Source organism: Colius striatus, chromosome 2 (assembly GCF_028858725.1).
Source record: "Colius striatus isolate bColStr4 chromosome 2, bColStr4.1.hap1, whole genome shotgun sequence".
In the NCBI taxonomy this organism is placed as follows: domain Eukaryota; kingdom Metazoa; phylum Chordata; class Aves; order Coliiformes; family Coliidae; genus Colius; species Colius striatus.
The window spans coordinates 10,812,254-10,839,899 of NC_084760.1; the positions used below are offsets into that span (position 1 = coordinate 10,812,254).

Sequence of the window (27,646 nt, forward strand, 5' to 3'; positions counted from 1 at the left end):
CCTGTTGAGGTGAGGGAGCCCTGGCACAGGCTGCCCAGGGAGAGTGTGGAGGCTCCCTCTCTGGAGGTTTCCAAACCCACCTGGACACGTTCCTGTGCGACCTGATCTAGGTGAACCTGCTTCTGTAGGGGGGTTGTACCAGATGATATGTAAAGATCCCTTCCAACCCTACCATTCTATGACCCTAAGTGGGGTTCAGCCTGCACAGAAAAGCAGTGGGAATCAGAACCTGCAGTTAATGCCAAGCTGATATCCATCATGGTGCCCAGCATCAGGTGGCCTTTTTGGGAGTGGCAGGAGCTGCAGAACCTCCCCAGAGAAGGTTCAGTCTTAACTTGAGGTTCACATGTTTCTTGTCCAAAGAGTTTCCATCACACCTCCCAATGCCAGGCTGTAGCCTTCACAGTCCCCACAGATCCTTATGGTATCCTTCAGCAGCTGACATCAGCAGTCATTTAAAGACAACAAAAAGGAAAAGAAAAGGAAGCATAAACCATGCTGGGCAGAAGGTTCACATGACAGAAGGCACCAGACTAAAGCTGTCAGTGCTTTACTTCTTGTGTAAGCCGAGTTCTGTCAGCACAGGCAGTCTTACAGTAAAAAGCACAGGTGTGAAATACCCTCTCTCAAAGACCAAAAGGCCAAGGAAAGGCTTCAGCCTGCACACCAAGGACAGTATTTACCTCGAGTACAAGACTTTTCAGTCGAGGATGCGATGGGAAGAGTGCATGACCAATTTGCTCTCTAAAATGATGGGTGGTTCTGAGATGAGGAGATCATCCTCACCTAGGGAGGAGTTCTGCTCAGTGTTCACAAAGTTGGGGATGTTAAATTTTGTGAGACAGTTTAAGTCCTCCTCAAACATTCCACTGCTCCTGGGACCTTCCTGGAAGCGGATGGTACTTTCCAGACCTGGACCTTTCTGACTTTGTTTGGCTTTGTCCAGGTGTTCTACTTCATTAATACAGAAGTGGAAAAGTGACTGGGATTCTTCAGCTACCTGACGAGAAAAGACCCTCTCGGACTCCAGAGGCCTTCCCAGATCTGCCACAAAGCTGTTCATGCGGAATCTCTTCTCGGAAGGTTCTGCATTGCTGAGGAGGGAGAAAGAAAAACACCATCAGCACGAAAGTAGAACTGTTCCAATTCTTGACAGCAAACGTTGGTTTCAGCAACCATTATGGTCAGGAAGAAAAGGAAAGCCTACAGTTTACCTACAACAGCCTTCAAAAGCCAGCACCAGTTGTTATTTTCTGTGGAAGGTATTGGGAGTCTGGATTGGTTGTGGTACATTTCCAGGAGAATGAATGGCACTCCTAGTCATCAACAGGCTGTCAGCATCACCTCTCTGGGGGAGCTTAGAAATACTCTTCAGTGTTTTCAAGTATTTCTCTTCAGTATTTATAAGGAAAAACTATTGTACTGAAGAGAACCTTGGCACAGGCTGCCCAAGGAGGGTGTGGAGGCTTCTTCTCCGGAGGTCTTCAAAACTCACCTGCACACATTCCTGATCTAGGTGAACCTGCTTTGGCAGGGGGATTGGACTAGACGATCTCTAAAGGTCCCTTCCAGCCCCTACCATTCTGTGATTCTATGATTTCCTCCTGGTATCAAGTAGTAGCAAGTTTCTTAATGTGGCTTATAGAAGACTTGGAGAACAACCTTTGCTAGAGCCTGAGCAGTGAGTGGCTTGTCCAGATGTCAAACCATCTTTTCCACTGACTCAGTCAATGACATTCAGATTGCCAAATTAGGAGAGGTGGAATTTAAGATTGGCAGTCTGAACAACTCAGACATGGAGCCCAGGAAGGGTATCTTCACATCTTCCCTGGAGTTTTCCAGAACCCTTAGCTCACAGCAGCTCCAGTCTGCACGAGCTTGTGCAGGAGCCGTGAGCAGCTGGAGGGAAAGAAAAGCTCCAGCTAGACACACGTTTCACAGGGAGCAATAGGTTCTTTGTCAGGCTGAATTTGTATGCTGTCATCCTACAATGCAAGTTGTTTGCATCTGAGAGGATGAGCAGAGGTGTTCAGAAGATGAGCAGTGAAAAATCTAAACTTATTCTCAGAGGCAAGTTTGGCTTAAGTAAGAATGAATAAATCACACTGGTGGCATGTGAACATGTAGCAAATGACACTGGAACCAGATAGCTGGATGCACACAGCACTTAGAGATTGCTCTGAGAACCACTGTAATTTAACCCCCTCCAGTCCTACAGGCTTTTGAAAGCCTCATGTGGCACCTTCAGAAACCTACCCCTAAAACCTCCAATCTCACAGGATACCTCCCCTTGGCCATAAAGACCCTGCTTCTCAGATGCTAATGCACTTCCATGACAAGATATAAGAATTCTGTCCTAACACAATCAGTTACACAAGCCTTCAAATCAAAGCACTCCTCTACTTTATCAAAACTGTATTGGCTTATTCCACGTTTCCAAGTGACTCATGGAGAATAACATGTTTAAATTGATGTAGGACAGACCAGTAACTAAGTAATCATCTGCTCTATGGACACCAGAAGGCAAACGCACCGGAATAATACCGTGGGAGCCCTCAGAAGTGACAACTGACATTGATGTGTTTGGAAAGCAACAGAAAGCACTTGGTGTAGCCAGCCAGTCAAAGCAGGTTCTGCTCCCCCTCTCCTCTGCCCTGGTGAGGCCTCATCTGGAGTCCTGTGTCCAGTTCTGGGCTCCCCAGCTCAAGAGGGACAGGGAAGTGCTGGGGAAGAGTCCAGCACAGGGCCACCAAGATGATCAGGGGACTGGAGCAGCTTCCTTATGAGGAAAGGCTGCGGGAACTGGGGCTGTTTAGTCTGGAGAAGACTGAGGGGGGATCTTACCAACACTTAGAAGTACCTAAAGGGTGAGTGTCAGGAGGATGGGGTGACTTTTTTCTGTAGTGTCCAGTGACAGGACAAGGGGTAATTGCACAAGCCAGTGCTCTGTCACCTTTACTCTAAAGTAGTTTATTCCTTATCACAGAATCACAGAATGTTAAGGGTTGGAAGAGACCTCAAAAGACCATCCAGTTCAACCCCCAGCCAGAGCAGCACCACCTAGAGTAGGTCACACAGGAATTCATCCAGGTGGGTTTGAATGTCTCCAGAGAAGGAGACTCCACAACCCATCTGGGCAGCCCCTTCCAGTGCTCCCTCACCTCAACAGGGAAGAAGTTTTTCCTTGTATTTCTTTGGAACCTCTTCTGTTCCAGCTTGTACCTGTTGCCCCTTGTCCTATCATTGGCCATCACTGAGAACAGCCTGGCTCCATCCTCCTGACACCCACCATTTATGTATTTGTAAACATTAAAGAGACGTTTAAGTGGAACTTTTTGTGTTCCTGCTGTTGTCCATCACCCACTAAAGGTCATTTGAACCTTTACTGCATCTATTTGTACAACTGCCTCACCAGTTGTCTGAAGCTTTGAGATGACATCAGCCAGTATTTTGTACAGATGGGTCACATGAACACATGCATTTGTTGCACAAATGTGTCTTTAAGGATGCTTTTCACTGCAGAAACACTCAGAGTACTCTTGTCCTGAGTGATGAGCACAGCACTTTTCAGGCAGAAATTCAACAGGTCAACAGGTGTTTTTGTTCAGACAAGCTAACAATGTTCTACAGATACAAGCAAACAAAACCACGTGCAAAAGGCATCATTTCCTTAAGTAATTGAATTTCTGCTTCTGGTCCGAGAATTTACCTAATTCAGAACATCTTGTACAGTTTTGGAAGGCACCTGCTATCACACTCCTTTATACTGAGTCCAGAAAAGCACACTACTAGAAAAAAAAAATGAGTGTTCTCTTTCTACATCCATCTGAACCCAGTTACACTTCTCTCTCACATTAATGGTACTTTAAAGAACAGCCAAATTGACTCAGTGGAGTCAGAGACACATCTATCAATCAAGCTGGCTTTCTCCCAAGAGCCAGGAAGCCCATTAACATCAGTTTCTCAAGCTGCAAGACAGCCCAGCTAATGAAAGAATGAATCATGGAGAACCCAGTCAGGTATAAAGACAGACGATGCAGGAAAACTAAACCCACTGGTTTTACAGGTAGGTATTTCTGTTCTCCAGTCTTTATCTACATGGATGAAAAATGAGGAAACATCAGTAGTCACTGCCCTTAGCTTCTGTGTGGCTGATCCATCTCCTGTCCTGTACTTGGTTATCAAATCTCAAACAAGCAGTGCTGAAATTTGTTCAAGGTGCCACCTGGGTGAACGTGGTAAGCAGGCAAGCATTCAAACACACAGCTCCCAGAGCTGCAAAGGTACTTTAAAACAAATGCAGAAAGGAATATCTGGGCTTTCCTCAGCAACTGAAGAAAAATTACATCAAGATTCAGATTGGAAGGGGCTTCTAGAGGTCTCCAGCTAAACGAACTGGTGAAGGCAAGGCCAGCTCTGGATTCAGATCAGGGTTATCTGGATGTAGAAGTTGATCAAACATGGAGGTTTCACAAAATCTCTAGGCAACCTGTTCCAAGCAAACTGATGAAAAAAGCAGAAAAACAGTGATCACAACAGTGGAGACCACAACAGTGGAGACCACAACAGTGGAGACCACAACAGTGGAGACCACAACAGTGGGGTGTGTAGGCTCCTTCCTTGGAGGTCTTCAAGACCCACCTGGACACGTTCCTATGCGACCTGATCTAGATGAACCTGCTTCTGCAGGGGGGTTGGACTAGATGATCTCTAAAGGTCCCTTCCAACCCCTACCATTCTATGATTCTATGATCTCAAGCAGGCCTCTGCTACCTGAAAGAATTTTCACTTGTACACTTGTGTACAAGCTTTTTTCTGTAGTGTCCAGTGACAGGACAAGGGGTGATGGACAAAAGCTGGAACACAAGAAGTTCTACTTAAACTTAAGGAAAGACTTTCCTGTTGAGGTGAGGGAGCCCTGGCACAGGCTGCCCAGGGAGGGTGTGGAGGTGTTGCAGATACACAATTATTTTAGTTAACAACTTACCATCACAATGAGTAGTCAAGCACTTGTTAAGCACTTGTTAATCACCTAGTAATAGTTCAATCAATTAGCTAAGCACTCGCAAATAACTCAAACACCTATTGATTAAGTAAGTATTCATTTGAATCACATAAGGATCAAACTGCAAGAGTTACATACCACACCTGATATGGACCTGTTACCTTAGCTAGGAGACCCTACTGAATGTATTTGTTAGGTTACCTTAGCTGTTACCTTAGCCACGAGACCCTGGTAAAATGCTAACATGCTGCTTATCTACATTCCTGTGTAGAGAAGGTTTTTGGTGATCTGTCAACAGAGGCTCCTCTGGAGGTTTCCAAACCTGCCTGGACACACTCCTGTGACCCCTGATTGAGATAATCCTCCTTTGGCAGGGGGGTTGGACTAGATGGTCTCTAAAGGTCCCTTCCAACTCCTACCATTCTGTGATTCTGTAACTTTTGTCAAATACCCATATTAAGTTATCTTTGTTGTGTATTTGACTTCGTTTTCCCCTTTCAAATTATTCATGTGGGATTCAGGCTCAGATGCTCTGCTAAGAAACAAGATCTCCAGGGAAAAGAGGCAGCACACCAACACTTACAAGCACTTTAAATACATTTGGGAGCAAGTCAGTTCTGGAAAGCTGAATTCCTCTGCCTCTATTTCCATCTCACAGGAACAAAAATTTAGGAGCAGAGAAGAGGCTCGTGATATACATATGTCTCCTCTAATGTCTCTAGAGATGTGCTAGCACATGATGTCTCAGAGCCAGTCTACACATGAGTAAAGAGCAAAGTGCCTTCAGATAGCAGACACAGGCAGAGCTGCTTCAGGAAGAGATAAGCACCAACAATTGCCTTTCACAATCAGCTTCTCAGCATCCCTACCTGCCTGCAAGCCATCTCACTCTCCAGGGAGCCTTTTTATTCCTGCTGTATGGCCTGTGAGCCTGAGAGGAGATGTGGCTTCAGACTTCTTCAGAGGAAGGGAGGCTGACAGCCTTCAGGTTGTGCAAAGGCAGATAAACAGATGAGGCAAGGCATGGTCTGCACATACTTACCAGCCAGAAAGTACAAAAGGTTAGTTGGTGACTTTCAGAGGACCCTGGTGTTGAACAAATGTGGAGCCCATCTGTACTTCAGCGTCTGCTGGAATTAATCTTGAGGCTAGGGGAGTTAGGGAGGTTAAGGGAAGATTTTGCAAATGCCACTCATACGTACCTTTTGGACTTGAATACACAAACATATCAAAACCCACCAGACTTCAGCTTCCTCAATACAACATCTGCACTGTATTTTATTTGTATAGACTGTGTCAACGATCACATTTCTCTGTCCCACTCTATCATAGCAACAGCCTGTCTCAAATGACCCCATTTATTTGCAGAACAGGAATCACAAGAGCTGGAAGGGACCTCAAAAGATCATCCAGTCCAACCCCCTGCCAGAGCAGGACCACATAGAGTAGAATCACAGAATGGTAGGGGTTGGAAGGGACCTTTAGAGATCATCTAGTCCAAGCCCCCTGCAGAAGCAGGTCCACCTAGATCAGGTCACATAGGAACATGTCCAGGTGGGTCTCGAAGACCTCCAAGGAAGGAGTCTCCACACCCTCCCTGGACACAGGAACTCATCCAGGTGGGTCTGGAATGTCTCCAGAGAAGGGGACTCCACAGCCCATCTGGTCAGCCTGCCCAGCAAATGACTTCCTTTCAGCGTGACAATGCACCCATGCAGTTAGTCCCTCCTCCTGCTGCACACCTACTGACTATTTGCACAATAAGGAACACACTAACAACAATTCTGCTGAGCTGGTCTCCTAAAAGTGCTTCCAAACATTCTTTTAAACAGAGATGGACTGCACTCCTCTGTTAAGGCTGAACTGGAGCAAGACAGCGCTGGGCCAGAGCAGCATCAGTGTGGTCGCTGCATGGGTGAGGGCTGCAGACGAACAGACATGCCACTGAGCACGCTGGCTTTGGTATTCCAGTTCTCAGACTCACTCCTGATGTGGTGCTCCTGTCTTCGTCAGCAGGGTCAGCACAAAAAACATGAAGATGACAAAAACCGCCAGACCAACCCAAAATCCAATCACGATGGAATCTGGTGGAAAAGAGAATGAGATGATCAGTATTACACCTGCCCTTGCAAGTGGTTGCCCTCCACATGCTCTATGAATTGTAAATCCCAAAACACTTTTGCAGCTTATTCCTGAGTGGCAAAGAGGAAGGATGACCAGATTTCTCATTATCTGTTTTTAAACAAGGGTGTTGCCACTGAAGTTTCCCAGCTGACAATAAACTGAACATGAGCCAGCAATGTGCCCTCGTGGCCAAGAAGGCCAATGGCAGCCTGGGATGCAGCAAGAAGAGTGTGGCCAGCAAGTGGAGGGAGGTTCAGCTCCTCCTCTACTCTGCCCTGGTGAGGTCTCATCTGGAGTCCTGTGTCCAGTTCTGGGCTCCCCAGATCAAGAGGGACAGGGAACTGCTGGAGAGAGTCCAGCACAGGGCCACCAAGATGATCAGGGGAATGGAACATCTTTCATATGAGGAAAGGCTGCGGGAACTGGGGCTGTTTAGTCTGGAAGAGACTGAAGGGGGATCTCATTAATACTTGTAGGTATTTGAAAGGTGGATGTAAAGAGGATGGGGCAATACTATTTTTCTGTTGTATCCAGTGACAGGACGAGGGGCAATGGACAAAAGCTGGAACATGAAAAGTTCCATTTAAACACAGGGAAAAACTATTTCACTGTGAGGTGTGAGAGCCCTGGCACAGGCTGCCCAGGGAGGGTGTGGAGGCTCCTTCCTTGGAGGTCTTCAAAACCCACCTGGACACATTCCTATGCAACCTGATCTAGGTGAACCTGCTTCTGCAAGGGGGTTGGACTAGATGATCTCTACAGGTTCCTTCCAACCCTTACCATTCTGTGATTCTAAGTTCTCTTTTCTAGGCCAAGTTTTACTGATGCCCACACAAACCAGAAACAAGCTTGAAAGCAGGAAGACACCGAATTCTCTTGGTCTGTAAAAGAGCAGCAGCTTTCTTTGTGGTGCCTGGCTCATTTCCAAACACTGCTTTGGAAACAACTGCAGTGCTACAACTAAAGGAAAAGAGGATTATTTGATCTGCAGCAAAAAACGTCTGTCCCTGTAGAACTGAACTATTTTAAATGATTTCTGCCCCAAACCATCAGGTTTCTGGGTTCTGATGTATTTCTTTGACAGGACAGGTTTAGGAAGATCTGGCTTGCTTTCAGTGGTAAGACAGAGGGTTCCAAACTAAACAGAATCACAGATAAAACTATTTACTACCTCCACAAACATCAATAACTAACATATACAGGACATTTCTGAGTAATTTTTAACTTGAGTTTCCAACTTGCATATAGAAAACTGCAACACAGTGTCAGAGGAGCCAAATGGATTTGGATGAAAAAAAGCCAAATCATGAGATAATTAAAAGCAATGCACCAATGCAATAGCTAAATAGAAAAGCAATTGGGAAGAGAGTGGCTTTTTACCTTTGTGCATAGACTATATCTACTGTTCTCATTTATAGCAAACAGACCATAGATAAAGCATCAGTCCTACTTGAACTCAAGTCCACTTATGACTTCAAAGTTGACTCACAGTTGCTCCTGAAAGCAGCTCAGAGCTTCCAGGAATTTGATAAAGAGAGGTCCAAGTGGGACAAACATAATTTGCAGACAACAATCGATTGGTAAGCATGGCCCAAAGTCACTGAGCACCAATTTAAAACAGGACTTAGTCCAGGACTCACACTACACAGGTGCTTTTGCACCTGTCATTTCAGTTAGTTACTTGCAAATATTCCAAACTTCCATTGCAGATGTGAAAAAAAGGCCCAAAACCACACAAAGATGCCAGAGGGAAGTCTTGTTCGGGACAGATATCCTATCTATCCTTAACCTCTCGTTACACAGCTTCTGCTGCACCTTGGAGATCCTGTCAGGCTGTAAAGCTACACGTGTCTATCTGAGCCAGAGCAGCAGGCACAGCACAGTACCTCAGCCAGACTAGTGAATCTCCTCCAGGATCAACTAAAGGCACCTGGAAACAAGCAATCAGCTCTCTTGCCTGCTGCTCAGCCTCAGTGCTTAATCACACTCCCAGTGTGAGATACCTTCTGTGCTTAAAGGCAGATCTGGAAACTGGAAATCAATTCAAACCATTTGCTCTTTGTCTGCTAAGTCAAAGTGCCTAATGCAACTTGAGATATTTCTCCCTGTGAAAATACTTTACCACAGTCCAGTCACTCCTTAAACCCCATTTTCTAATCAAAAAGGGATTTTTCCAAGTTTGAAGTCTCCCACTGCAATGTTTACTCCATCTCCCTCTCTCCTCTCCCACAATTTCCCCTCCCAACATCCTTTCTAAAAGAGCCAGATAGAGGGTGGTTGAGTATGGCTCTCCAGAATGTAGGTGAGCCAGAAGGAGTTTGGGGGAGGAGGAGTTTGTAATGCTCCTTTTTGCTTAAAGCATGCTGGTATGAGTTTATTTCTGCAGCTCCACACATTATGAGCCCTGAGTTGTTTCACTCTAGGAGTATAGCGTGTACTCAGTGGTTCCAGATGCACCCCGTGTTTGGCTTTGCTAATACACAATAGCTCATGATTATCCACTCAACAGAAGAAAAAACTCTTTCCCTGTTTCAGTGAGGGAGCCCTGGCCCAGGCTGCCCAGGGAGGGTGTGGAGGCTCCTTCCTTGGACGTCTTCAAGACCCACCTGGACATGTTCCTATGTGACCTGATCTAGGTGACCCTGCTTCTGCAGGGGGGTTGGACTAGATGATCTCTAAAGGTCCCTTCCAACCCCTATCATTCTATGATTATCTGCCATCCCACTGCACTTTGGGATACCTGAAAATTATATCCAAAAAGAAATATTCCCATTGAAAAAGAGATGCCACTGAACCATTTACAGCTACTAGGACCTACCAGTTAGTCAGACATGCTTCAATGTTATCCACCTGCATTGATAATCAGAATGTCAAGTCTGATCAAGATGTCTAAAATATATGCACATAGTTTATATTGACCAAGCTGCAAACCTCATCAGCTAAGCCAAAATAACTGAAGGGGTAAAAACCTTTAAAAAAACAAATAAAGATTCTGATAAACTACCCTCCACAAAAAAAACCAACCCCAACCTAAACCCCACCTGCCAGCTGTGTGTGCTGAATAATGAGCCTGTCATGGTTGGTTTGGTGTTCTACCCTGTGTCTGCTGGGCTGAAAGCTCCATCTTCCTTTGCAGCTCCTGACACACTTCCAACCCTCTGCTGCACCAATGACATTCTTGGGATTTGTTTAATATTAAAGCAGGTGGCCTGAGTTCACTTGAATATTTCACATAGGTCTCTCTCATTTGAGTGCAAATTATACAAACCTACTGACTATTCATAGAATCACAGAATCTCCAGGGTTGGAAGGGACCTTGAAAGATCATCCAGAGCAACCCCCCTGCCAGAGCAGGGCCACCTAGAGTAGGTCACACAGGAACTCATCCAGGTGGGTTTGAATGCCTCCAGAGAAGGAGCCTCCACAACCCATCCGAGCAGCCCCCTCCAGTGCTCCCTCACCTGAACAGGGAATAAATTATTCCTTGTATTTCTTTGGAAACTCTTGTGTTCCAGTTTGTACCCATTGTCCCTTGTATTCAAAATAAACAGTATATAACACAGCATCTACTCGAAAAACACTGTACCCAGGACTACATTTGTATTACTGCCTCAAGTTACAGATTGTGAAAGCATCCCAAGTTGTAGGATCAGCCTTCCTTGCCTTCCTGGCACACACATAACATCCTGGCAGCAGTTCTAACTCCCCTGAGCATTCCCTACCTAATGTTACCGAGATTACTTCTGTTCCAAAGGCACACAAATGGATTTTGTTCTTATTTCTGCCAGTCACAGATAACCCCTGGCTCTCTTTCTAAAGCTTTAATGTACAAAACATCTGGTGCCTGCTTTTCTGGATTTTCTGATTTCTAATTCCTGCCTTCACTTCTCCTCAAGCACAACAGACTTTCTGCTTGTAAAACAGCGTGCTCTTATTTTCTTTGCGGTCATAGTTTGCAAAGTCACTGTGGGTGGCATTTGAGCCCTTCCACCTCATGTTCCTCTCATTTCTACTTTTTCTCCTTTCTTGAAAGAAATATATGTTTGTGTATTAGATTGTCTTCCCAATATTTTTCTTCAGGGTCACTGTGCATATATTTTTCTCTGCTTTCAGAAAACAGGCTTCAGAATTCCTTTGTATAGAAATTAAACAATGAAGAATCTTCCCTTGCCTACAATTAACTAAATATACTCTCATTTGGGGTGAAATCCCTTGTGTATCAGAAATTAATGGTCATTGTTTTTAAAAAGAATCACAGAATAACAGAATGGTGGGGGTTGGAAGGGACCTTTAGGGATCATCTAGTCCAACCCCCCTGCAGAAGCAGGGTCACCTGGATCAGGTCACACAGGAACATGTCCAGGTGAGTCTTGAAGATCTCCAGGGAAGGAGCCTCCACAACCCCTCTGGGCAGCCTGTGCCAGGGCTCTCTCACCTCAACAGGGAAATAGTTTTTTCTTTTTATTCCACCTAGGAAGCAGTTTTCCTAGAGAATGGGACAGAAGTAAGGAGCCCTCTATGAGCAGCACAGCTTGAGAGTGAAGCTGAGCTGCCACTCTCTCCATGGCAGTCCCCAGGGTGGCAACCCAAGGTCTGGTTTGCTGCTGTACCTTCTGCAATCCACAGGCAACTATCATTTATATTTTACTGTGAGAGTGAGGGAGCCCTGGCACAGGCTGCCCAGAGAGGTTGTGGAGTCTCCTTCCTTGGAGGTCTTCATGACCCACCTGGACACGTTCCTATGTGACCTGATCTAGGTGACCCTGCTTCTGCAGGGGGGTTGGACTAGATGATCTCTAAAGGTCCCTTCCAACCCCTGCCATTCTATGATTCTCTGATTCTTTCTCTCATCACACTGACACACCAAGCTAAAAAGAAGGCATGTGTGACACTGCAGGTGATCTTTGTAATCAGTTGCCTTTGTAATTAGGTTTGGCCTCTGATTAAGTGGAAGAATGGAATATAAATTAGAAACATGATAAAAGCTAACCTACATTTTTCAAGTACCTAATATTTGTCAAAAAGCAGAAAGCAATCAGCAGATTTTTTTGAGGGGGGGAAAAAAAGGTAAAGTACAATTCAGGCTACAAATTAGATGCTGCTCTAGTTTCTTGAAAAGTGTTAATAATGTCAACATGTTTCTTCTGTCCCTTACAGAACCTCCCCAAAACTTTCTGAGTGTACAGAGCCAAAGGAGATGAGCCTTCCCGAGCTGCTGTTTGCCTCTGCAGGCACTCCTCCAGGAGCTTGTCTTTCCCAGACTGAACCCTCAGCATGACAAATGAGGCAGCGGCAAGTATGTATCTCACCCTGGACCAGTTTTACAGCACTGGATGGAGACCCTTCCCCAATACTTTGAAGACTGCTGCTCAAACCCTGTCAGTTTACCTAGCTCAGGAATAAAGAAACAGGATGTTTTGCTTCTCTGTGGCAAAGTGCTTACAAAACACATCCCAGTCATTCTGAGTTAGTCTCTGTTACTTTTTTCTTCTCCCCTCACAAGCCCTCCCCCCCAAAAAAAACTCTCCCTAAAAATACCCCAAACAACTCACACATTTTCATAAAAGCCAAAGCCATTGTCTACCTTCAATGTATTTCCTATGAAGAAAAACAAAAGCAGCCAGGCTGCCCACCAGTGCCTTCGTGGTGTTAACAGGAACAAGAACAAAGCAAAACAGATCACACCAAGTAGTCAACAGAAGCAGCAGTGGCAGTGTTTGCCTTTATAATCTGTTCCTGATTGTTTGACATACCTCAGCATTGACAAGATTTGTACCACAGCCAAGAAATCCACAGTTCTCAATTGCATGAGGAAAGCAGCCAACAAAAAGACAGAGGATAATAAACAAATAGAACAACACCTCTAACTGCCAAGGAACAAAAAAACATTAGGAGAGGTATTTTTGTATGATACTCATAGAATCACAGAATGGTAGGGGTTGGAAGGGACATTTAGAGATCATCTAGTCCAACCCCCCTGCAGAAGCAGGGTCACCTATATCAGGTCACACAGGAACGTGTCCAGGTGGGTCTTGAAGACCTCCAAGGAAGGAGCCTCCACAACCCCTCTGGGCAGCCTGTGCCAGGGCTCCCTCACCTCACAGTGACATAGTTTTTCTTATGTTTAAATGGATTTTTTGTGTTCCAGCTTCATTCCATTACCCCTTGTCCTGTCACCAAATACAACAGAAAAAAGTGCTGCCCCAACTTCCTGACACCCATCAGTTAGTTATTTATAAATGTTAATAAGATCCCCCCTCAGTCTCCTCTTCTCCAGACTAAACAGCCCCAGTTCCTGAAGCCTTTCCTCATAAGGAAGATGTTCCAGTCCCCTGATCATCTTGGTGGCCCTGTGCTGGACTCTCTCCAAAAGTTCCCTGTCCCTCTTGAGCTGAGGAGCCCAGAACTGGACACAGGACTCCAGATGAGGCCTCACCAGGGCACAGTAGAGAGGGAGCAGAACCTCTCTCCACCTGCTGCCCACATTCTTCTTGATGCATCCCAGGCTGCCATTGGCCTTCTTGGCCATGAGGGCACATTGCTGACTCATGTTCAGTTTATTATCAACCAGCATTCCCAGGTCTCTCTCTGCAGAGCTGCTCTCCAGCAGATCAATCCCCAGCCTGTCCTGGTGCAGGGGGTTGTTCCTTCCCAGATGCAGGACTCTGCACTTGTCCTTGTTGAACCTCATGAGGTTCCTCTCTGCTCAGTTACAAATACTCAGTTACAAATGAAGAGCAGGAACACTGAGATGAGGAAGCTCAGCTGCAGTAAAACATATCCCTGTGGAACTTACATTTATGAGCCTTGAGGCCTTCAAACGACACCGGTCCGTACTCGTAGTACTCGTACTCCCAGGTGTAGTCAGAGTTGGACAAGGCATGCTGGGAGGTTCTGTTAGAAATCAGCCTCAGAGCAGACATCTTGTACCTCAGTAACAATACACCTGTGAATAAAAACATGTGTTAATATAGACTATGTTCTTGTAGCACACCTTCTGATTTTATGGAGAATCCTTTCTGACCTCTGGGACCTCTTCCTCATCACTGCTCCCCAGAGCAGCCACTCAGGCTAACAAAAGCTCTCTCTCCATTTGTTTAAAATCAGTATCAGTGCCTCATCAGACAAGGTTATCACATCCCCTCTCACTCCTCCTCCCTCTCAGCTGGCCAACCACCAGACAACGCAGAGCTTCCCTTCAGCAGGAAGCAGAGAACCTACCTCCACAGAGATGCCTGTAAATGTACAAAGTATCAAAACCAGGCTCCTCAGACTGGATGTAGCTTTTATAGCTCAAAAGCAGTAAATAGCAAAGACCACCAGCCTCAGCAGCTTAGGGTGAAGGGTGCCTGGGTGAAACCCTTGGTGAAGAACTGGCCACACTACCAGGCTCAGAGTTCTCTTATCCATACAAAGTCTGGTAGTTGGTTATCAGTGGTATCTCTTAGGGACTGCTACTGTAATGAAATGGAGCACACACGTAGCAAGCTCCCAGGTTATGTGGGAGACAGTCATAAGGCTGGAGGACAAAATGCTACTCAGAGGGACAGGGACTAGCTGGGGAAAGGGAGGAAATAGGAAACACCTGAGGACAATCAGTGCAAATGTAAAGTCTTGCATCTGGGAGGGAGATAACCTCATGCAGTAGAACAGACTGGGGCTGGCTGTTGGGAAGCAGCTCTGCAGAGAAAGACCCGTGACAGACAGCAAGCTGAATGTGAGCCAGCAATATGCGTTGTGACAAAGGTGGCCAAGTGTGTACTGGGCTGAATTAACAACAGCATAGCCATCAGGTCAAGAGAAGTGTTTTTTCCTCTCTACTTACCACTGGTAAGACTGTAAATGAGCTACTGTATCTGGTTTTGGTATCCCCAATAATAGACATGGACACACTGGTGCAAGACCAGCAGAAGGCCAACAAGATGGTCAGGGAGCTGAAGAATTGGATGCATGAGAGTCTAAGGGAACTGGGTTTGTTCAACTTAGAGAAAGGAAGGCTCCAGGGGTGATGGAGCCAAACTCTTCTCAGAGGTGCAGAGTAAGAAGACAAGACAATCACAGAATGGTTGGAGTTGGGAGGGATCTTTTAGAGATCTTCTAGTCCAAAGCCCCTGACAAAGCAGGAATGTGTCCAGGCAGGTTTTGAAAACCTCCATGAAGGAGCCTCCACACCCTCCCTGGGCAGCCTGTGCCAGGGCTCCCTCACCTCAACACTGACCTAGTATCTCCATATGTTTCAGTTGAATTTTTTGTGTTCCAGCTTCATCCCATTATCCCTTATGCTGTCACTGGATACAACAGAAGAAAGTGCTGCCCCAACCTCCTGACACCCACCATTTAGATATTTGTGAATAATAATAAGAATCCTCCTCAGTCTCCTCTCCTCCAGACTAAACAGCCCCAGTTCTCGCAGCCTTTCCTCGTATGAAAGATGTTCCAGTCCCCTGATCATCTTGGTGGCCCTGTGCTGGACTCTCTCCAGAACTTCTCTGTCCCTCTTGAGCTGGGGAGCCCAGAACTGGACATAGGACTCCAGATGAGGCCTCACCAGGGCAGAGGAGAGGGGGAGCAGAACCTCCCTCGACCCACTGCCCACACTCTTCTGGATGCATCCGAGAATGCCATTGGCCACAAGGGCACATTGCTGGCTCATGTTCAGGTTATTATCAACCAGCACTCCCAGGTTTCTCTCTGCAGAGCTACTCTCCAGCAGGTCAATTCCCAGCCTGTCCTGGTGCATGGGGTTGTTCCATCCCAGATGCAGGACTCTGCACTTGTCCTTGTTGAACCTCATGAGGTTCCTCTCTGCCCAACTCTCCAGCCGGTCGAGATCCCGCTGAATGGCTGCACAGCCTCTGGGGAATCAGCCAGTAGGGAAACAGGAAATTCACATCAGATACAAGGAAAAATGTACCTGATCTAGTTGAACATGCCTTGAGTAGAAGGCTTGATCAGATGACCACCAGAGGTCCTTTTCAACCCAGTTTCTCCGTGCTAACAAACAGCTGCAATGTGCCCCTAGCAGAGAAAAGCAAACAAGGAGTGATTTTCCCCACAGATTAAAAAAGTACTGCAATGCAACACTAAGCACCACTAAATTGTCTTGATAGTTACTTCTGTCACTCCCACAACACTGCTCTAAGGATCTGCATTTTCCACAGTAATTTCTTTCAGAATATGAGACAGTTTTATGCACAGCAAGAGAGAGCACGAGCACATCTCTACACAAAACATCTGCCACAGCAGCTGGAGTCAGGGCATCCCACTGGAAATGTATTACAAAATACTTCTTGTAAAAGTAAAATGAGCTTTGGGTAATTTTGCATTCAATTAAAAGCCAGCAGGGTGGAGATTTCGTGCAGCTCAGTCAAGTACTGCACTCAGTTGTTCTGGGGATAATGAAACTTCTCAGAGCACAAAGTCGAATCCAGAGAAACTTCCTTGAAAAGGGCCCCTAAATAGCCACGTCATTCAAAGTAACTGAAGCTTCACACCTTCCTAAGGATTATTGGGTTGACTAAGGCTGTGTAAGAAAAGCACAGCCTTATGGCTAGGAGGGCCACACATAGAATCAGGCACAAAACTAATATGAACACTACTTCAAGTTCATTATTCAAGTTCCTTCTGCAATGACTTCACCATCAGCAAACGCTGGCAGTAATGCCTCAAAACAATTGTAAGTAGTGAAGCATGCCTGAAAAAGAAAACTTCATACCCAGTTACCATGTTCAGGACCTTAAACACATACCAAAACTTGACTCTGGAGACATTCAGACCCCACCTGGATGAGTTCCTGTGTCATCTACTCTAGGTGGACCTGCTCTGGCAGCGGGGTTGGACTGGATGATCTCTAAAGGTCCCTTCCAACCCTTAAGATTCTGTGAAGTCCTCTAAAACAAGAAACAGATCTATTTTTCAACTCAAACCAGCTTTGTTCTCACAATAGGCAACTTGCCAATGGGGGCAGGGAGAGAAGTGACAAAACTCATTGGGTTGGGATAAGGAGCTTCACATCACCCTCTTTTAGCTACTCAGAAAGCTCTCAGCAAGAATAAATAAAGCCTAAAACACAAAGGAGGAAGAAAAAAGATGGCTGCAATGGACAAACCTGCTCATGGCTGAGGATGTTTCCCATTCCATACTTTGAACATGATAGAAAGAGGCAAGTCTTAATTTAAATGTTAATAGCAAACCTCCTTTGCTTTCCCACTGGCTAGAAAACCTTATTTTGTTGAATCAAGGAGAGAATGACTAATTAAGCTTCAGACAGAGTGTCCATGCTCAGTATATAACCTGGGGGGAGTTGGCTGGGAGGGCAGCCCACAGCTGGGGCATCAGTCAGCAGGTGCTGAGCAATTTCACAGGGCATCACTTGTCTTTGCTTTGCTTTTCTTCCTCTTCTGTGTCATAGTCCATTATTATACCTTTAAAATTATGTTACCATTATGTTTACTTCATTTTAGTTACTGAACTGTTAGCTCAACCCATGAGTTTCACCTTCCCCCCACCCCCTGCCCCCAATTCTCCTCCTCATCCCCTTGGAGTGGGGAGGGAGGGAGGGAGGGAGTGAATAAGTGATGAGTGAATGAGTGAGCAGCTGCTGTGGTGCTCAGTTGCTGGCCAAGGTTAAACCACGACACAAAAGTTTTCCTTGGTCTTAATCAACTAAAGTAACTGCTGCCTCTGGCAGAAGCAAATAGCATAGAGAAAAACACTAAGATTCTTGTCCCAGTTTGCTCCCATCTCAGCTGTGACATTTGTCTCAAAAGATTTTGTGTTTCCTTTTGTGTTTTATTCAATGATTGGGCTCTAAGAGACTACTTGGTACTGCAAAGGGTTCCCACCATCATTTTTTCCCCCTCTTCTCCTCCATGTTTAGTTAATGACATGTCTCTTGATAAATTCTATTACTGCATTCCCATTTAAGGGCTGTTTTTTATAGCCTTCCAGAGGAATCTTTCATTTAAATACTTCTTTTATGGCATCACCAGTGTTCATTGTTGCAGGCAGATGAGATTAACTTGGCCACATGCAGCTACTTCTCTCACAACCCTTTCATAAGTGTCCATTTATGATTCATGGGGAGAACAGCCACCTCTAGGACACAATGAATCTGTTCTGGTTTAGTCTTGTGTTAGGACTAGAAGCACCAGTGTTTCACCACTGACTAAAAGCATTTCTAGACCATTTCACTGTAAACAAGTCACTATCAGAGAGAAAGGTGCTAACTGAAACCTGGCTCCCAAGCTAATCCACATCTCAGGCTTTGTGGGACACAAAGAATGATCACCTGTAAGCTTTGTCTGTCCAAAACCTCTGCCTGAAGCATCTTAAAACAAACTTTTTATTCTACTTCAAAAGCCAGCCTAGCATGGTGGAACAAGGACAAGTAAAAGTACTGGACATTAAGACTTTGCATCAGGTCCAGCTGGTGGCCGGTCACCAGTGCTGTTCCCCAGGGCTCAGTGCTGGGGCCTGTTCTGTTTGACATCTTTAACAATGATCTGGATGAGGAGATCGAGTGCACTCTCAGTAACTTTGCTGATGACACCTGACAGGAAGACTCTTCAGAGGGACCTGCACAGGCTGCAGCAATGGGCCAAGGCCATTGCATGAGGTTCAACAAGGCCAAGTGCAAGGTCCTGCTCACGAGCCACAACCCCAGGCAATGCTACAGGCTTGGGGCAGAGTGGCTGGAAAGCTGCCCAAAGGAAAAGGACCTGGAGGTGTTAACAGCCAGCTGAATATGAGCCACCAGTTTGCCCAGGTGGCCAAGAAGGCCAATGGCATCCTGGCTTGTATCAGAAATAGTGTGGCCAGCAGGGCCAGGGGAGTGATTGTCCTCCTGTACTCGGCTGGTGAGGCTGCACCTCAAATACTGTGTCCAGTTCTGAGCCCCTCAACTACAAGAAGGACATTGAGGGATGAAGCGTGTCCAGAGATGGGCAACGAAGCTGGTGAAGGGTCTGGAGAACAAGTGTGATGAGGAACAGGTGAGGTACCTGGGGATGTTTAGCCTAGAGGAAGCTGAGAGGAGACATGATCACCATCTACAGCTACCTGAAAGGAGGTTGTAGTGAGGCTGGCATCGATTTCTTCTCTCCAGTAATGAATCATAGGACAACAAGAACTGGCCTCAGGTTGCACCAGGGGAGGTTTAGATTGGACATTAGGAAAAACTTTTTGACTGAGAGGGTTGTTAAATGCTGGCACAGGCTTCCTAGGGAGGTGGTGGAATCCCCATCCCTGGAGATATCTAAAAGCTGTGTAGCTGAGGTGCTGAGGGACATGGTTTAGTGATGGGCCTGGCAATGTGAGGTGAGTGGTTGGACTCAATGATCTTAGAGGTCTTTTCCAACCAAAACAATTCTTTGATTCTACTCCTGAGGAAGAGCAAAGCAGAGTGAGCTGGAATGCTAGCAACCTGTCAGCTGCATTTGCCAGGCTGCAGCAGGACATGGAGGGACAGCAGGTGCCAGATAAGGGCTTCAGGGAAGGAACTCCCTGAGGAGATGCACTCAGGCACTCTTCCTGCCAGGAATGGACAGCAGTGATTCACACCACAGCTCTGAGGCACCACAGGGAGTTCCTCTAATTGACCTTGCTGAGGGTTTGAGGGGGCGAGAGGGGGGAACACAGGAGTTGCTTAAGGCAAACACACAAACATGAAAGCCCCTCTGTTGACTTTGATGTGTACAGATGCAGAACAGCCTTTCCTCACTCTGGATCATTTCTTTCAGGAGAAAGTAAATGAGCAACAAAAAGCTTCACTTTGATCACTGAAGAAACCCCAAAGCAAGACTGTGTTCAGTGCTGCCAGTCAGGAGATTCAGGCAGGTCAGTCTCCTGGAAACTGAAAAGGACAAGTGGTCACAGCCTTCTTCTGAAGGATTGGGTTGCTCTCTGCAGATAAAGGACATCAATAGCTACCCAGACACTCTCCATTCAGACATGACTGCAACGCCTGGAGCTGAATTATACCTTCATGAGAACTTATCTGTAGGCCATGCGAAAGTCTGTAAGGTCACAGCTTGCCTGCCAGTGATACCTGGGCAAGCCAGTTTGACTGCTGGGCCACCTTTGCACAAAATCCACACCTTGGAACTGCAGCAGCAGAGCATCAAACACTGCTGCAGTTGGGCTGCTTGCTTCAGTCTCAACATCACTGACACATTGCACAAAGATCACGGCCACTTACCTTTCAAAATGAGTCACTGTGAATGGATAACTGGACACACATCACATCTGAAGCACAACTTCATGGCTCACACCACCACTGGGGCCACAAAGGCAAAGCTGGTTTTGTGTACATTTGAAACTTGGCCTTGTACAGACCCAGCAACAGCGACCTCTGAACCTGACCTGTGTGCACACAAATGAATCCATGTGGACTGGTCAATGTATGTTCACTTCTGGAGAAAGAGAAACTATCAACATGGTAGACACAAGCAACCTGGTAACTTTTCAGTCCAAAACTACACTTATTTTCCACACACTTCCTTACTGCCATCGAGTCTAAGCACTTCCTAGTCTTCATAGAATAACTAAATAAGCTCCCACTTGCAAACTGTGAAGTTACCAAAAGCCAGGCAGGAAAAAGAGTAGCTACATTTCAAACTGAGAAGTCCTAGGAAGAGGAAGCTTAGCACAAGCTTGTACACAAGCTCCATCAGCTAGGCAGTGCAATTAACTAGGGGAAGTTGTTGGCTATCAGAAGTTAACAAGTCAGGCAGCTCCCATATCCCCAAAGTCCCCATATCAGCAACAACATTCTGCGTGGGGGGTAGAAGGGAACCAGCCACCACTACATTCCTTTTTACTCCATCCCAAGGACTAAGAGGTGAAGTCAGAGGAAAAATAGTCAATGAAAAAAAAAAACAAGCATAATCTAATTGACTCTGCACTGCATCAGCTGTAAGGTTACACAGATCCCATATTGCTTCAACCCTACCCCCAGCTATTGCTTTGAACAAGCTGAGTCACTACCAAGCACTGAGGAGAAAGAAGTCTGCAGGAAGTACTTAACCAAATGGCCCTTGCTTCTTGATAATTCTCAAGATCCCAGATGGGCAGGATTTGAGATCAAACTTGGGGTCTTTTCAAGGGAATACCCAATCTTGCCACCTGCAATTAAAAGAGAGGAAAGCAAGCTATACAGAGTGAAATTTAGCAAGAAAAGTAGAAAGGTACCTGAAAAGTGACCATACAAATCACATACATGTCAACTTTGAGTGCATGGTACCTGGGACTTTTCTTGGAGAGAAAAGAATGTGCCATTGTTAACAATGGTTATGTTTGTGATTGATGGTCACAAGCACCATCATCTACTTAAGCTGTCGCACTAAATTAAGAAGAATGATGCTGGATTCGTCACAAAAGGACTTTATAACAATGGGAAAGAAAAATGCTAGTTTAGTCACTGCTTATTCCAGGAACTAAGGATGAGCAGGGACAAAGTTACAGACATCTGTGCCTCATGCTACTCTATCATATATCACATAACATATAGTTTATTAACCTTATAATGGTGAAATGCAAACTAGACTCCAATAATAAACTACTTATATGCCACACAAACGCTCATGAAAATTATTCATTTGCCATGTATTAATGCTTAATATCTTGCACTCCTAGCCCAGCAGCACAAAAGGAGGTCTCCATGCTATTATATACAATTTGCATCCCAATTCTATACCTACTGTTTGTACTGTAGTGGAATAGGGATGACTTCATGACTTTAAAGTAAAAGTTATCAAAGCAAAGGTCAAAACAGTTTGCCAAGTGTTTTCCTAAAGACGATAATGCAAACACTGATGTCCACTGTGTCCAACTCGGTAGAGGACACTTGGAAGTCGTGGCCAAGAAGGCCAATGGCAGCCTGGGATGCATCAAAAAGAATGTGGTCAGCAGGTCAAGGGAGGTTCTGTTCCCTCTCTACTCTGCCCTGGTGAGGCCTCATCTGGAGTCCTGTGTCCAGTTCTGGGCTCCTCAGCTCAAGAGGGACAGGGAAGTGCTGGAGAGAGTCCAGCACAGGGCCACCAAGATGATCAGGGGAATGGAACATCTTCCTTTTGAAGAAAGGCTGCGGGAACTGGGGCTGTTTAGTCTGGAGAAGAGGAGACTGAGGGGAGATCTTATTAACATTTACAAATATCTAAAGGGTGGGTGTCAGGAGGTTGGGACATCCCTTTTTTCTATAGTAGCTAGCAACAGGACAAGGGGTAATGGGATGAAGCTGGAACACAAAAAGTTCCACTTAAACATAAGAAGAAACTATGTCAGTGTGAGGTGAGGGAGCCCTGGCACAGGCTGCCCAGAGGGGTTGTGGAGGCTCCTTCCTTGGAGGTCTTCAAGACCCACCTGGACATGTTCCTATGTGACCTGATCTAGGTGAACCTGCTTCTGCAGGGGGGTTGGACTAGATGATCTCTAAAGGTCCCTTCCAACCCCTACCATTCTATGATTCTAAGTCAGGCAGAAACTAATTTGAAATCATACTGTGCTGTGAGTTCACAGACAACAATATGTATCTGAAACTAGACAGAATAGATACTACATAAGCCCACTCAGGAGCCTCGTCTGAGAAGACAGCTGAATTATACCCAATGTGGCATCACAGAAGCTATGTATTCCTTTTGCTCTTAAGATTTCCTTCCTGCACTGACAGTAATGGGACAAGGAACAGTTAGTACAGACCTATTGGGACTTGCTCCCAAAATATACTGAAACAAATAGCTTAGCTTAACTCCAGTATCAAAAGCCTTAAAAATTATAGCCAGAATAGACAGCCTTAAGAGACAGCATTATCTACAAATAATAAAGATATGTTAGCTGTTATCTCATTTATTTCCTGCAGCTGGGGCAGAATTACACAAACAATCCATCATTCAGCTTCAGTGTAAGAAGTTGAGCTTCAGCTGAGCTCAGAAAACTATTCATTTTGACATTCAGGATGGTAAAACCTGATCTATTAAAAGAATTCACGCTTCCACCCAAATAATACATCTCTACACACACATAAAAAAATCCCACCAAACAGTTTGACAGTTGTCACAGTCACAGCAGAAAACAAGACTAAACTTTTCTTTTAAGTAAAGTCATTTTTTCCAAAGAGACAATCCCAGGTTTAAATTTCTGAGTGTTTTTTAAAGCAGGAAGATTATCTTTTCCCAGGCATGCCCACGCTGAACATCTGCTGAACCCAGTTCTGGACATGGCTGATGTACACAGCTGCAGACACAGCAAGGCTGTGGTCAGAAAAGAGCTCTGGGTATGGTTGAGACCATTTTCCTCTCCCCACTAAAAGTCAGGCACTTCTTAGATGTGCAAGAGTGTCAGCTTCAAAAGCCAATTTCCCTCTCAAGACCTGAAGAAGCCTTGTCAGTAAGCACCAAAGTACTGAGACCTTTTCAGTCCTATGATGTTAAAAATACTGACCTAGTATCATAGAATCACAGAATGGTAGGGTTGGAAGGGACCTTTAGAGATCATCTAGTCCAAACCCCCTGCAGAAGCAGGTTCATGTAAGTATGTTCAACACCTTAAAATAGAAAGGCTGCCTTTGTTTCCCTCAGCTGTTTATAACACTGCCAATTTTAACCCCTCACACCACAAATTTTTAACCTGTAACCTTTCAGTAAATATCACAGATAGAGGTCCCAGGCTGACTCGTTGTAGAAAATCCTGAAGTGCAAGTTTGCCACCAGCCTGCCCTGAATGCCTCAGCTTTTGGGCTGCACTACTTTCCTAAATTTTCCTGGCTTGGCAAAGCAATCTTCTTTTTTATTACTATTTTATTAAATGCCTCTCTTTATTAGCTGTTTTCCCACAGAAAGTGGAGATGGGGATGTTTTGGCTTCCTTGCTAACCCTGAAGTCTGTCCATCTGATGCCTTGTTCTGAGTAGAGAGAAAGGAAAGCTTTGCACTTACTGATCAGCTCACTGCAGGTCAACTGGAATGGCTCCATCAAGAAGATGAGTTAAGCTACATGAGTTGTTTTTATCACCTAAGGACCTATAATAAAGCAGCCTCCATAGCAGGGACAGACCAAAAATTATTAGGTATTAAAACCAAAATTAATATTATATTAAATTTGAAAGCAACAAAAACACAGCTCACCACAAAGAGAATTCATGTTAACACACAGAAACCAAGGCAGAGGGTCACTACACTAGATTTACTCAAACTGCTAGTCTGCAAGTCATGAAGAAACACTGGAAACTCAGTGTAGCCAAAAGAAGTGAATCCAAGAACAGAGGCATTCAGGAGCATTCCCCATCCCCACACCTAAACTGACTATTTGTAACAGGGGCAAGGCTGAAAGAAGGAACTGCTCTGGCGCAGCTGCTTCTGGGCAACTGGGCACTGATTAATAGCTGGAATGACTTGGGCTCCCCCCGTGTCAGTTCCCCAGGGCTGTTGTTGCAGAGGCCACCCTGACCAAACTTGCAGGGCACACCAGCCACAAAATGGATCTGGATGTTCAGGCCTCATTTCATAGCTCTGTTTTGGCTCTGCATCAGTGAAAAGAACACCAAAGTGCTGAGGCTGACAAGCAGAGTGGAAGCCGAGTACATTTTCCCCTCTCTCATTACAAAATAAGACTCTAATCTTCACATGTTCCTGTGGTCTGAAGCAGTACAGGTCACAGCACACCTCTCATAGCACCTCTTCACTTCTCAGGGGTTCTCCCCACAGAAACAGTTTTGTTCCTGCTCTGTGCTGAAGCCAGCAGAAGATAAATTGGCAGAGACTGAAAAAAAAACCCAACCCAAACAGGTACAACAGGCCATTTGTTCAGAGATGTTCCCACACTGGGGTATCTCCCAGCAGAAACGACTTCAGTTTATGCTCTCAGCCACGCAAGGTCAGTGAAGCCACAGTCTCTCAGATGCAAAGTAATGCCTGAGGTTTGCAACTTGAGAAGTGAGTTATGCATTACATTTCCTCCAGAACTAACAAATTCAAATGAATTTAGAAAAAAAAAAAACAAACCACCATCTTCTCTTGAAAACTTACACATTTGAGTGCCAAAGGTTTCCAGAACTTTTGTAGGTAGCCCACAGTACAGTGCAGAAATTTCCCCTTCAGTAAGAATTTCAAATAGTCACTGTCAAGGGAGCTGTTTATCAAAAGTCAAAACTGGTTTGGGATTTTTCCCAAACAGAACTCTTTCTTGTTTTTTTTCTTTCCTGTCTTTAGATCTGATTCTTCCCCCCAGTGCTGCCGAAGAAGCAAACAATTTGTTGTAGTGCCTCAAACACAAATTTCTTCTCAGTTAAATCAGACAGCAGTACAAAACTCACCAGCACACATCTGAATTCTCCCATTCTTAATGCCTACCACATCTCTCTGCTGTGCCAGGCTATAAACAAGTAACCAGAGACCAAGGAAACATCATTAAAACGGCACAACCATGGCCCATTGCAGCAAGGATGCAGAATAATGCCTTCATTTATTTGTACTAAAATTCTACCTGTAATACCTTCGAAGTTTGCTTCAAATTGTCAAACAGGCTGCAAGAATATCATCTGTGCTTCACCTTAAAACCTCCTTAACCACAAAGTATACATGAACAGTTAAAGAATGGGCTGCAAATGACTTTGTCCAGGTCTTAATATTCTAGCTATCTTTTTTCTTTTCTTAAAAAAAAAGGTATTATCTTGCAATAGCTTGATTGAGTTTATACATATTTGCTTGTAATTGACACAGCCAGAAATGATGAGCCAGTGGCTCATCATTTTCAGCAAGAATGGAGCCAGACTGTCCGCAGTCAATGGAGAGCTGCCACTCCTCTGGCACTTGTCCAGGTATTTACTCCTGTGGCAAAACAATTCTCTGGACTCTGATTAGGAATCTGAATAGGAAACCACAGCTGGACAAGCAAAAACAAGCAGTATTTGAGACTGTTACCTGATTATCTCCAAGCAGAAACCAAAACATCTATTCATTTCCATGGCAGCTATGTAAATGGGCATCCCTGTGCATCCAGCATCTGGGAAACCCAAATAAGAGGAACAGGCAGAAGAGAGAGCGATGGGAAAACAGAGCAGTAGGCTGAAAAATAGAAGTGCCATGATGTTCTTGCAAACTAACCCCAACTGGCCTCACCAAGACTGTTTAGAACAGCACTGCCACTGCTGTCCCAACCCACTACCAGTCACATCTGCCACAGGAAAAGTGGCAAAGTAATGGTGTGTCTATGCTTGAAGCCTTAAGCACTGGACAGGGTTGATACGCCAGGACAATGCAGATGTCAGGGAACTGAGGCCGTTCAGTAAGATGTTTTGCCACCTTGTCATTGAGGTGATCACCTCCAGCAAAAGAGATGGGCAGGCAGCTCAGAAGGACCCGACTGTCTACCATACAGCTACTATTTACAAACATCTAAATGGTGGGTGTCAGGAGGTTGGGGCATCACTTTTTGCTATGGTATCTAGCAACAGGACAAGGGGTGATGGAATGAAGCTGGAACACAAGAAGTTCCATTGAAGAAAAAACTATTTCACTGTTCAGGTGAGGGAGCCCTGGCACAGGCTGCCCAGAGGGGTTGTGGAGGCTCCTTCCTTGGAGGTCTTCAAGACCCACCTGAACATGTTCCTATGTGACCTGATCTAGGTGACCTTGCTTCTACAGGGGCGGTTGGACTAGATGATTTCTAAAGGTCCCTTCCAACCCCTACCATTCCATGATTCTATGATACCAGTCACTGTCAAAAGAAGCTGCTCACCAGAGGAAGACTGTTAAGAAAACTGTGAATGAAGAGACTGTTAAGGGTGAAGGGTGGAGGGGGTGGGGGGGAATAAGAGTATGAGAAGCAGAAGACTAGGGAAGAGCACATGGGAGAAAGGGAAGAGGGCAAAACTGAGAACACAGGAAATAATCAAAGGCTGCGTGGAGATGTTCACCCCTTCACACTGAAAGCACAAAGTGAGATGTCATCTGGCAAAAAGAGAAGGAACAGAAACCTCACCACAACAAACACACCACAAACTTACCTTGATTCGCTTTTTGTGTGTGTGTGTGTGAACATTTTAGGTTAAATTGTTACATTCGTTCAAACGTTCAGCAGTCGGAACAGAACATAACAACATGAAATAGACTAGACACGAGAGAGCTCGCGAAAGTCCGCAGGTCTCGGATCCCAGAGGAGAGGAAAAGGAGAAGGAGAGGGAGAAGGAGAAGGAGAGGGAGAGGGAGAGGGAGAGGGAGAGGGAGAGGGAGAAGGAGAAGGAGAAGGAGAAGGAGAAGGAGAAGGAGAAGGAGAAGGAGAAGGAGAAGGAGAAGGAGAAGGAGAGGCGGGGCAGGGAAGGGTAGGGCCGCCGTGTCCCTCCCGCCCGCCCGCTCAGCCCCGCCGCGCTTACCGGTCCGCCCTGACAGCCCAGCCCCCGAAGCGCCGCTTCATCGCGGACGAAAGGCGCAGCCTCACGGAGCTCCTCTGAGGGGGACAGCCGGGCGAAGCGAGGCGAGACAAGGGGCGGCGCGGCCGGCGGCGCTGATGCCCGCTCCCGCCTTCC

At 45.6% G+C, this 27,646-nt stretch overlaps 1 protein-coding gene across 8 annotated transcripts; it reads right to left on the reverse strand.

Moving 5' to 3' along the window:
• Positions 1-534: 534 nt before the first annotated feature.
• MRAP2 (melanocortin 2 receptor accessory protein 2) lies at positions 535-27,646 on the reverse strand. 8 transcript variants are annotated; one of them, XM_061989454.1, is made up of 7 exons: positions 27,494-27,646; positions 21,156-21,253; positions 20,328-20,491; positions 16,044-16,147; positions 13,926-14,075; positions 6,990-7,089; positions 535-1,094 (listed from the first exon to the last, which is right to left on the reverse strand). In XM_061989454.1, the coding sequence occupies exons 5-7, from the start codon at positions 14,050-14,052 to the stop codon at positions 701-703; spliced, it is 621 nt and encodes a 206-aa protein (XP_061845438.1). In that variant the 5' UTR covers positions 14,053-14,075; positions 16,044-16,147; positions 20,328-20,491; positions 21,156-21,253; positions 27,494-27,646; the 3' UTR covers positions 535-700. The 8 variants fall into 8 exon arrangements, with proteins under 8 accessions (XP_061845438.1, XP_061845440.1, XP_061845439.1 ...); XM_061989456.1 differs by having other exon boundaries at positions 21,151-21,253; XM_061989455.1 differs by having other exon boundaries at positions 21,116-21,253.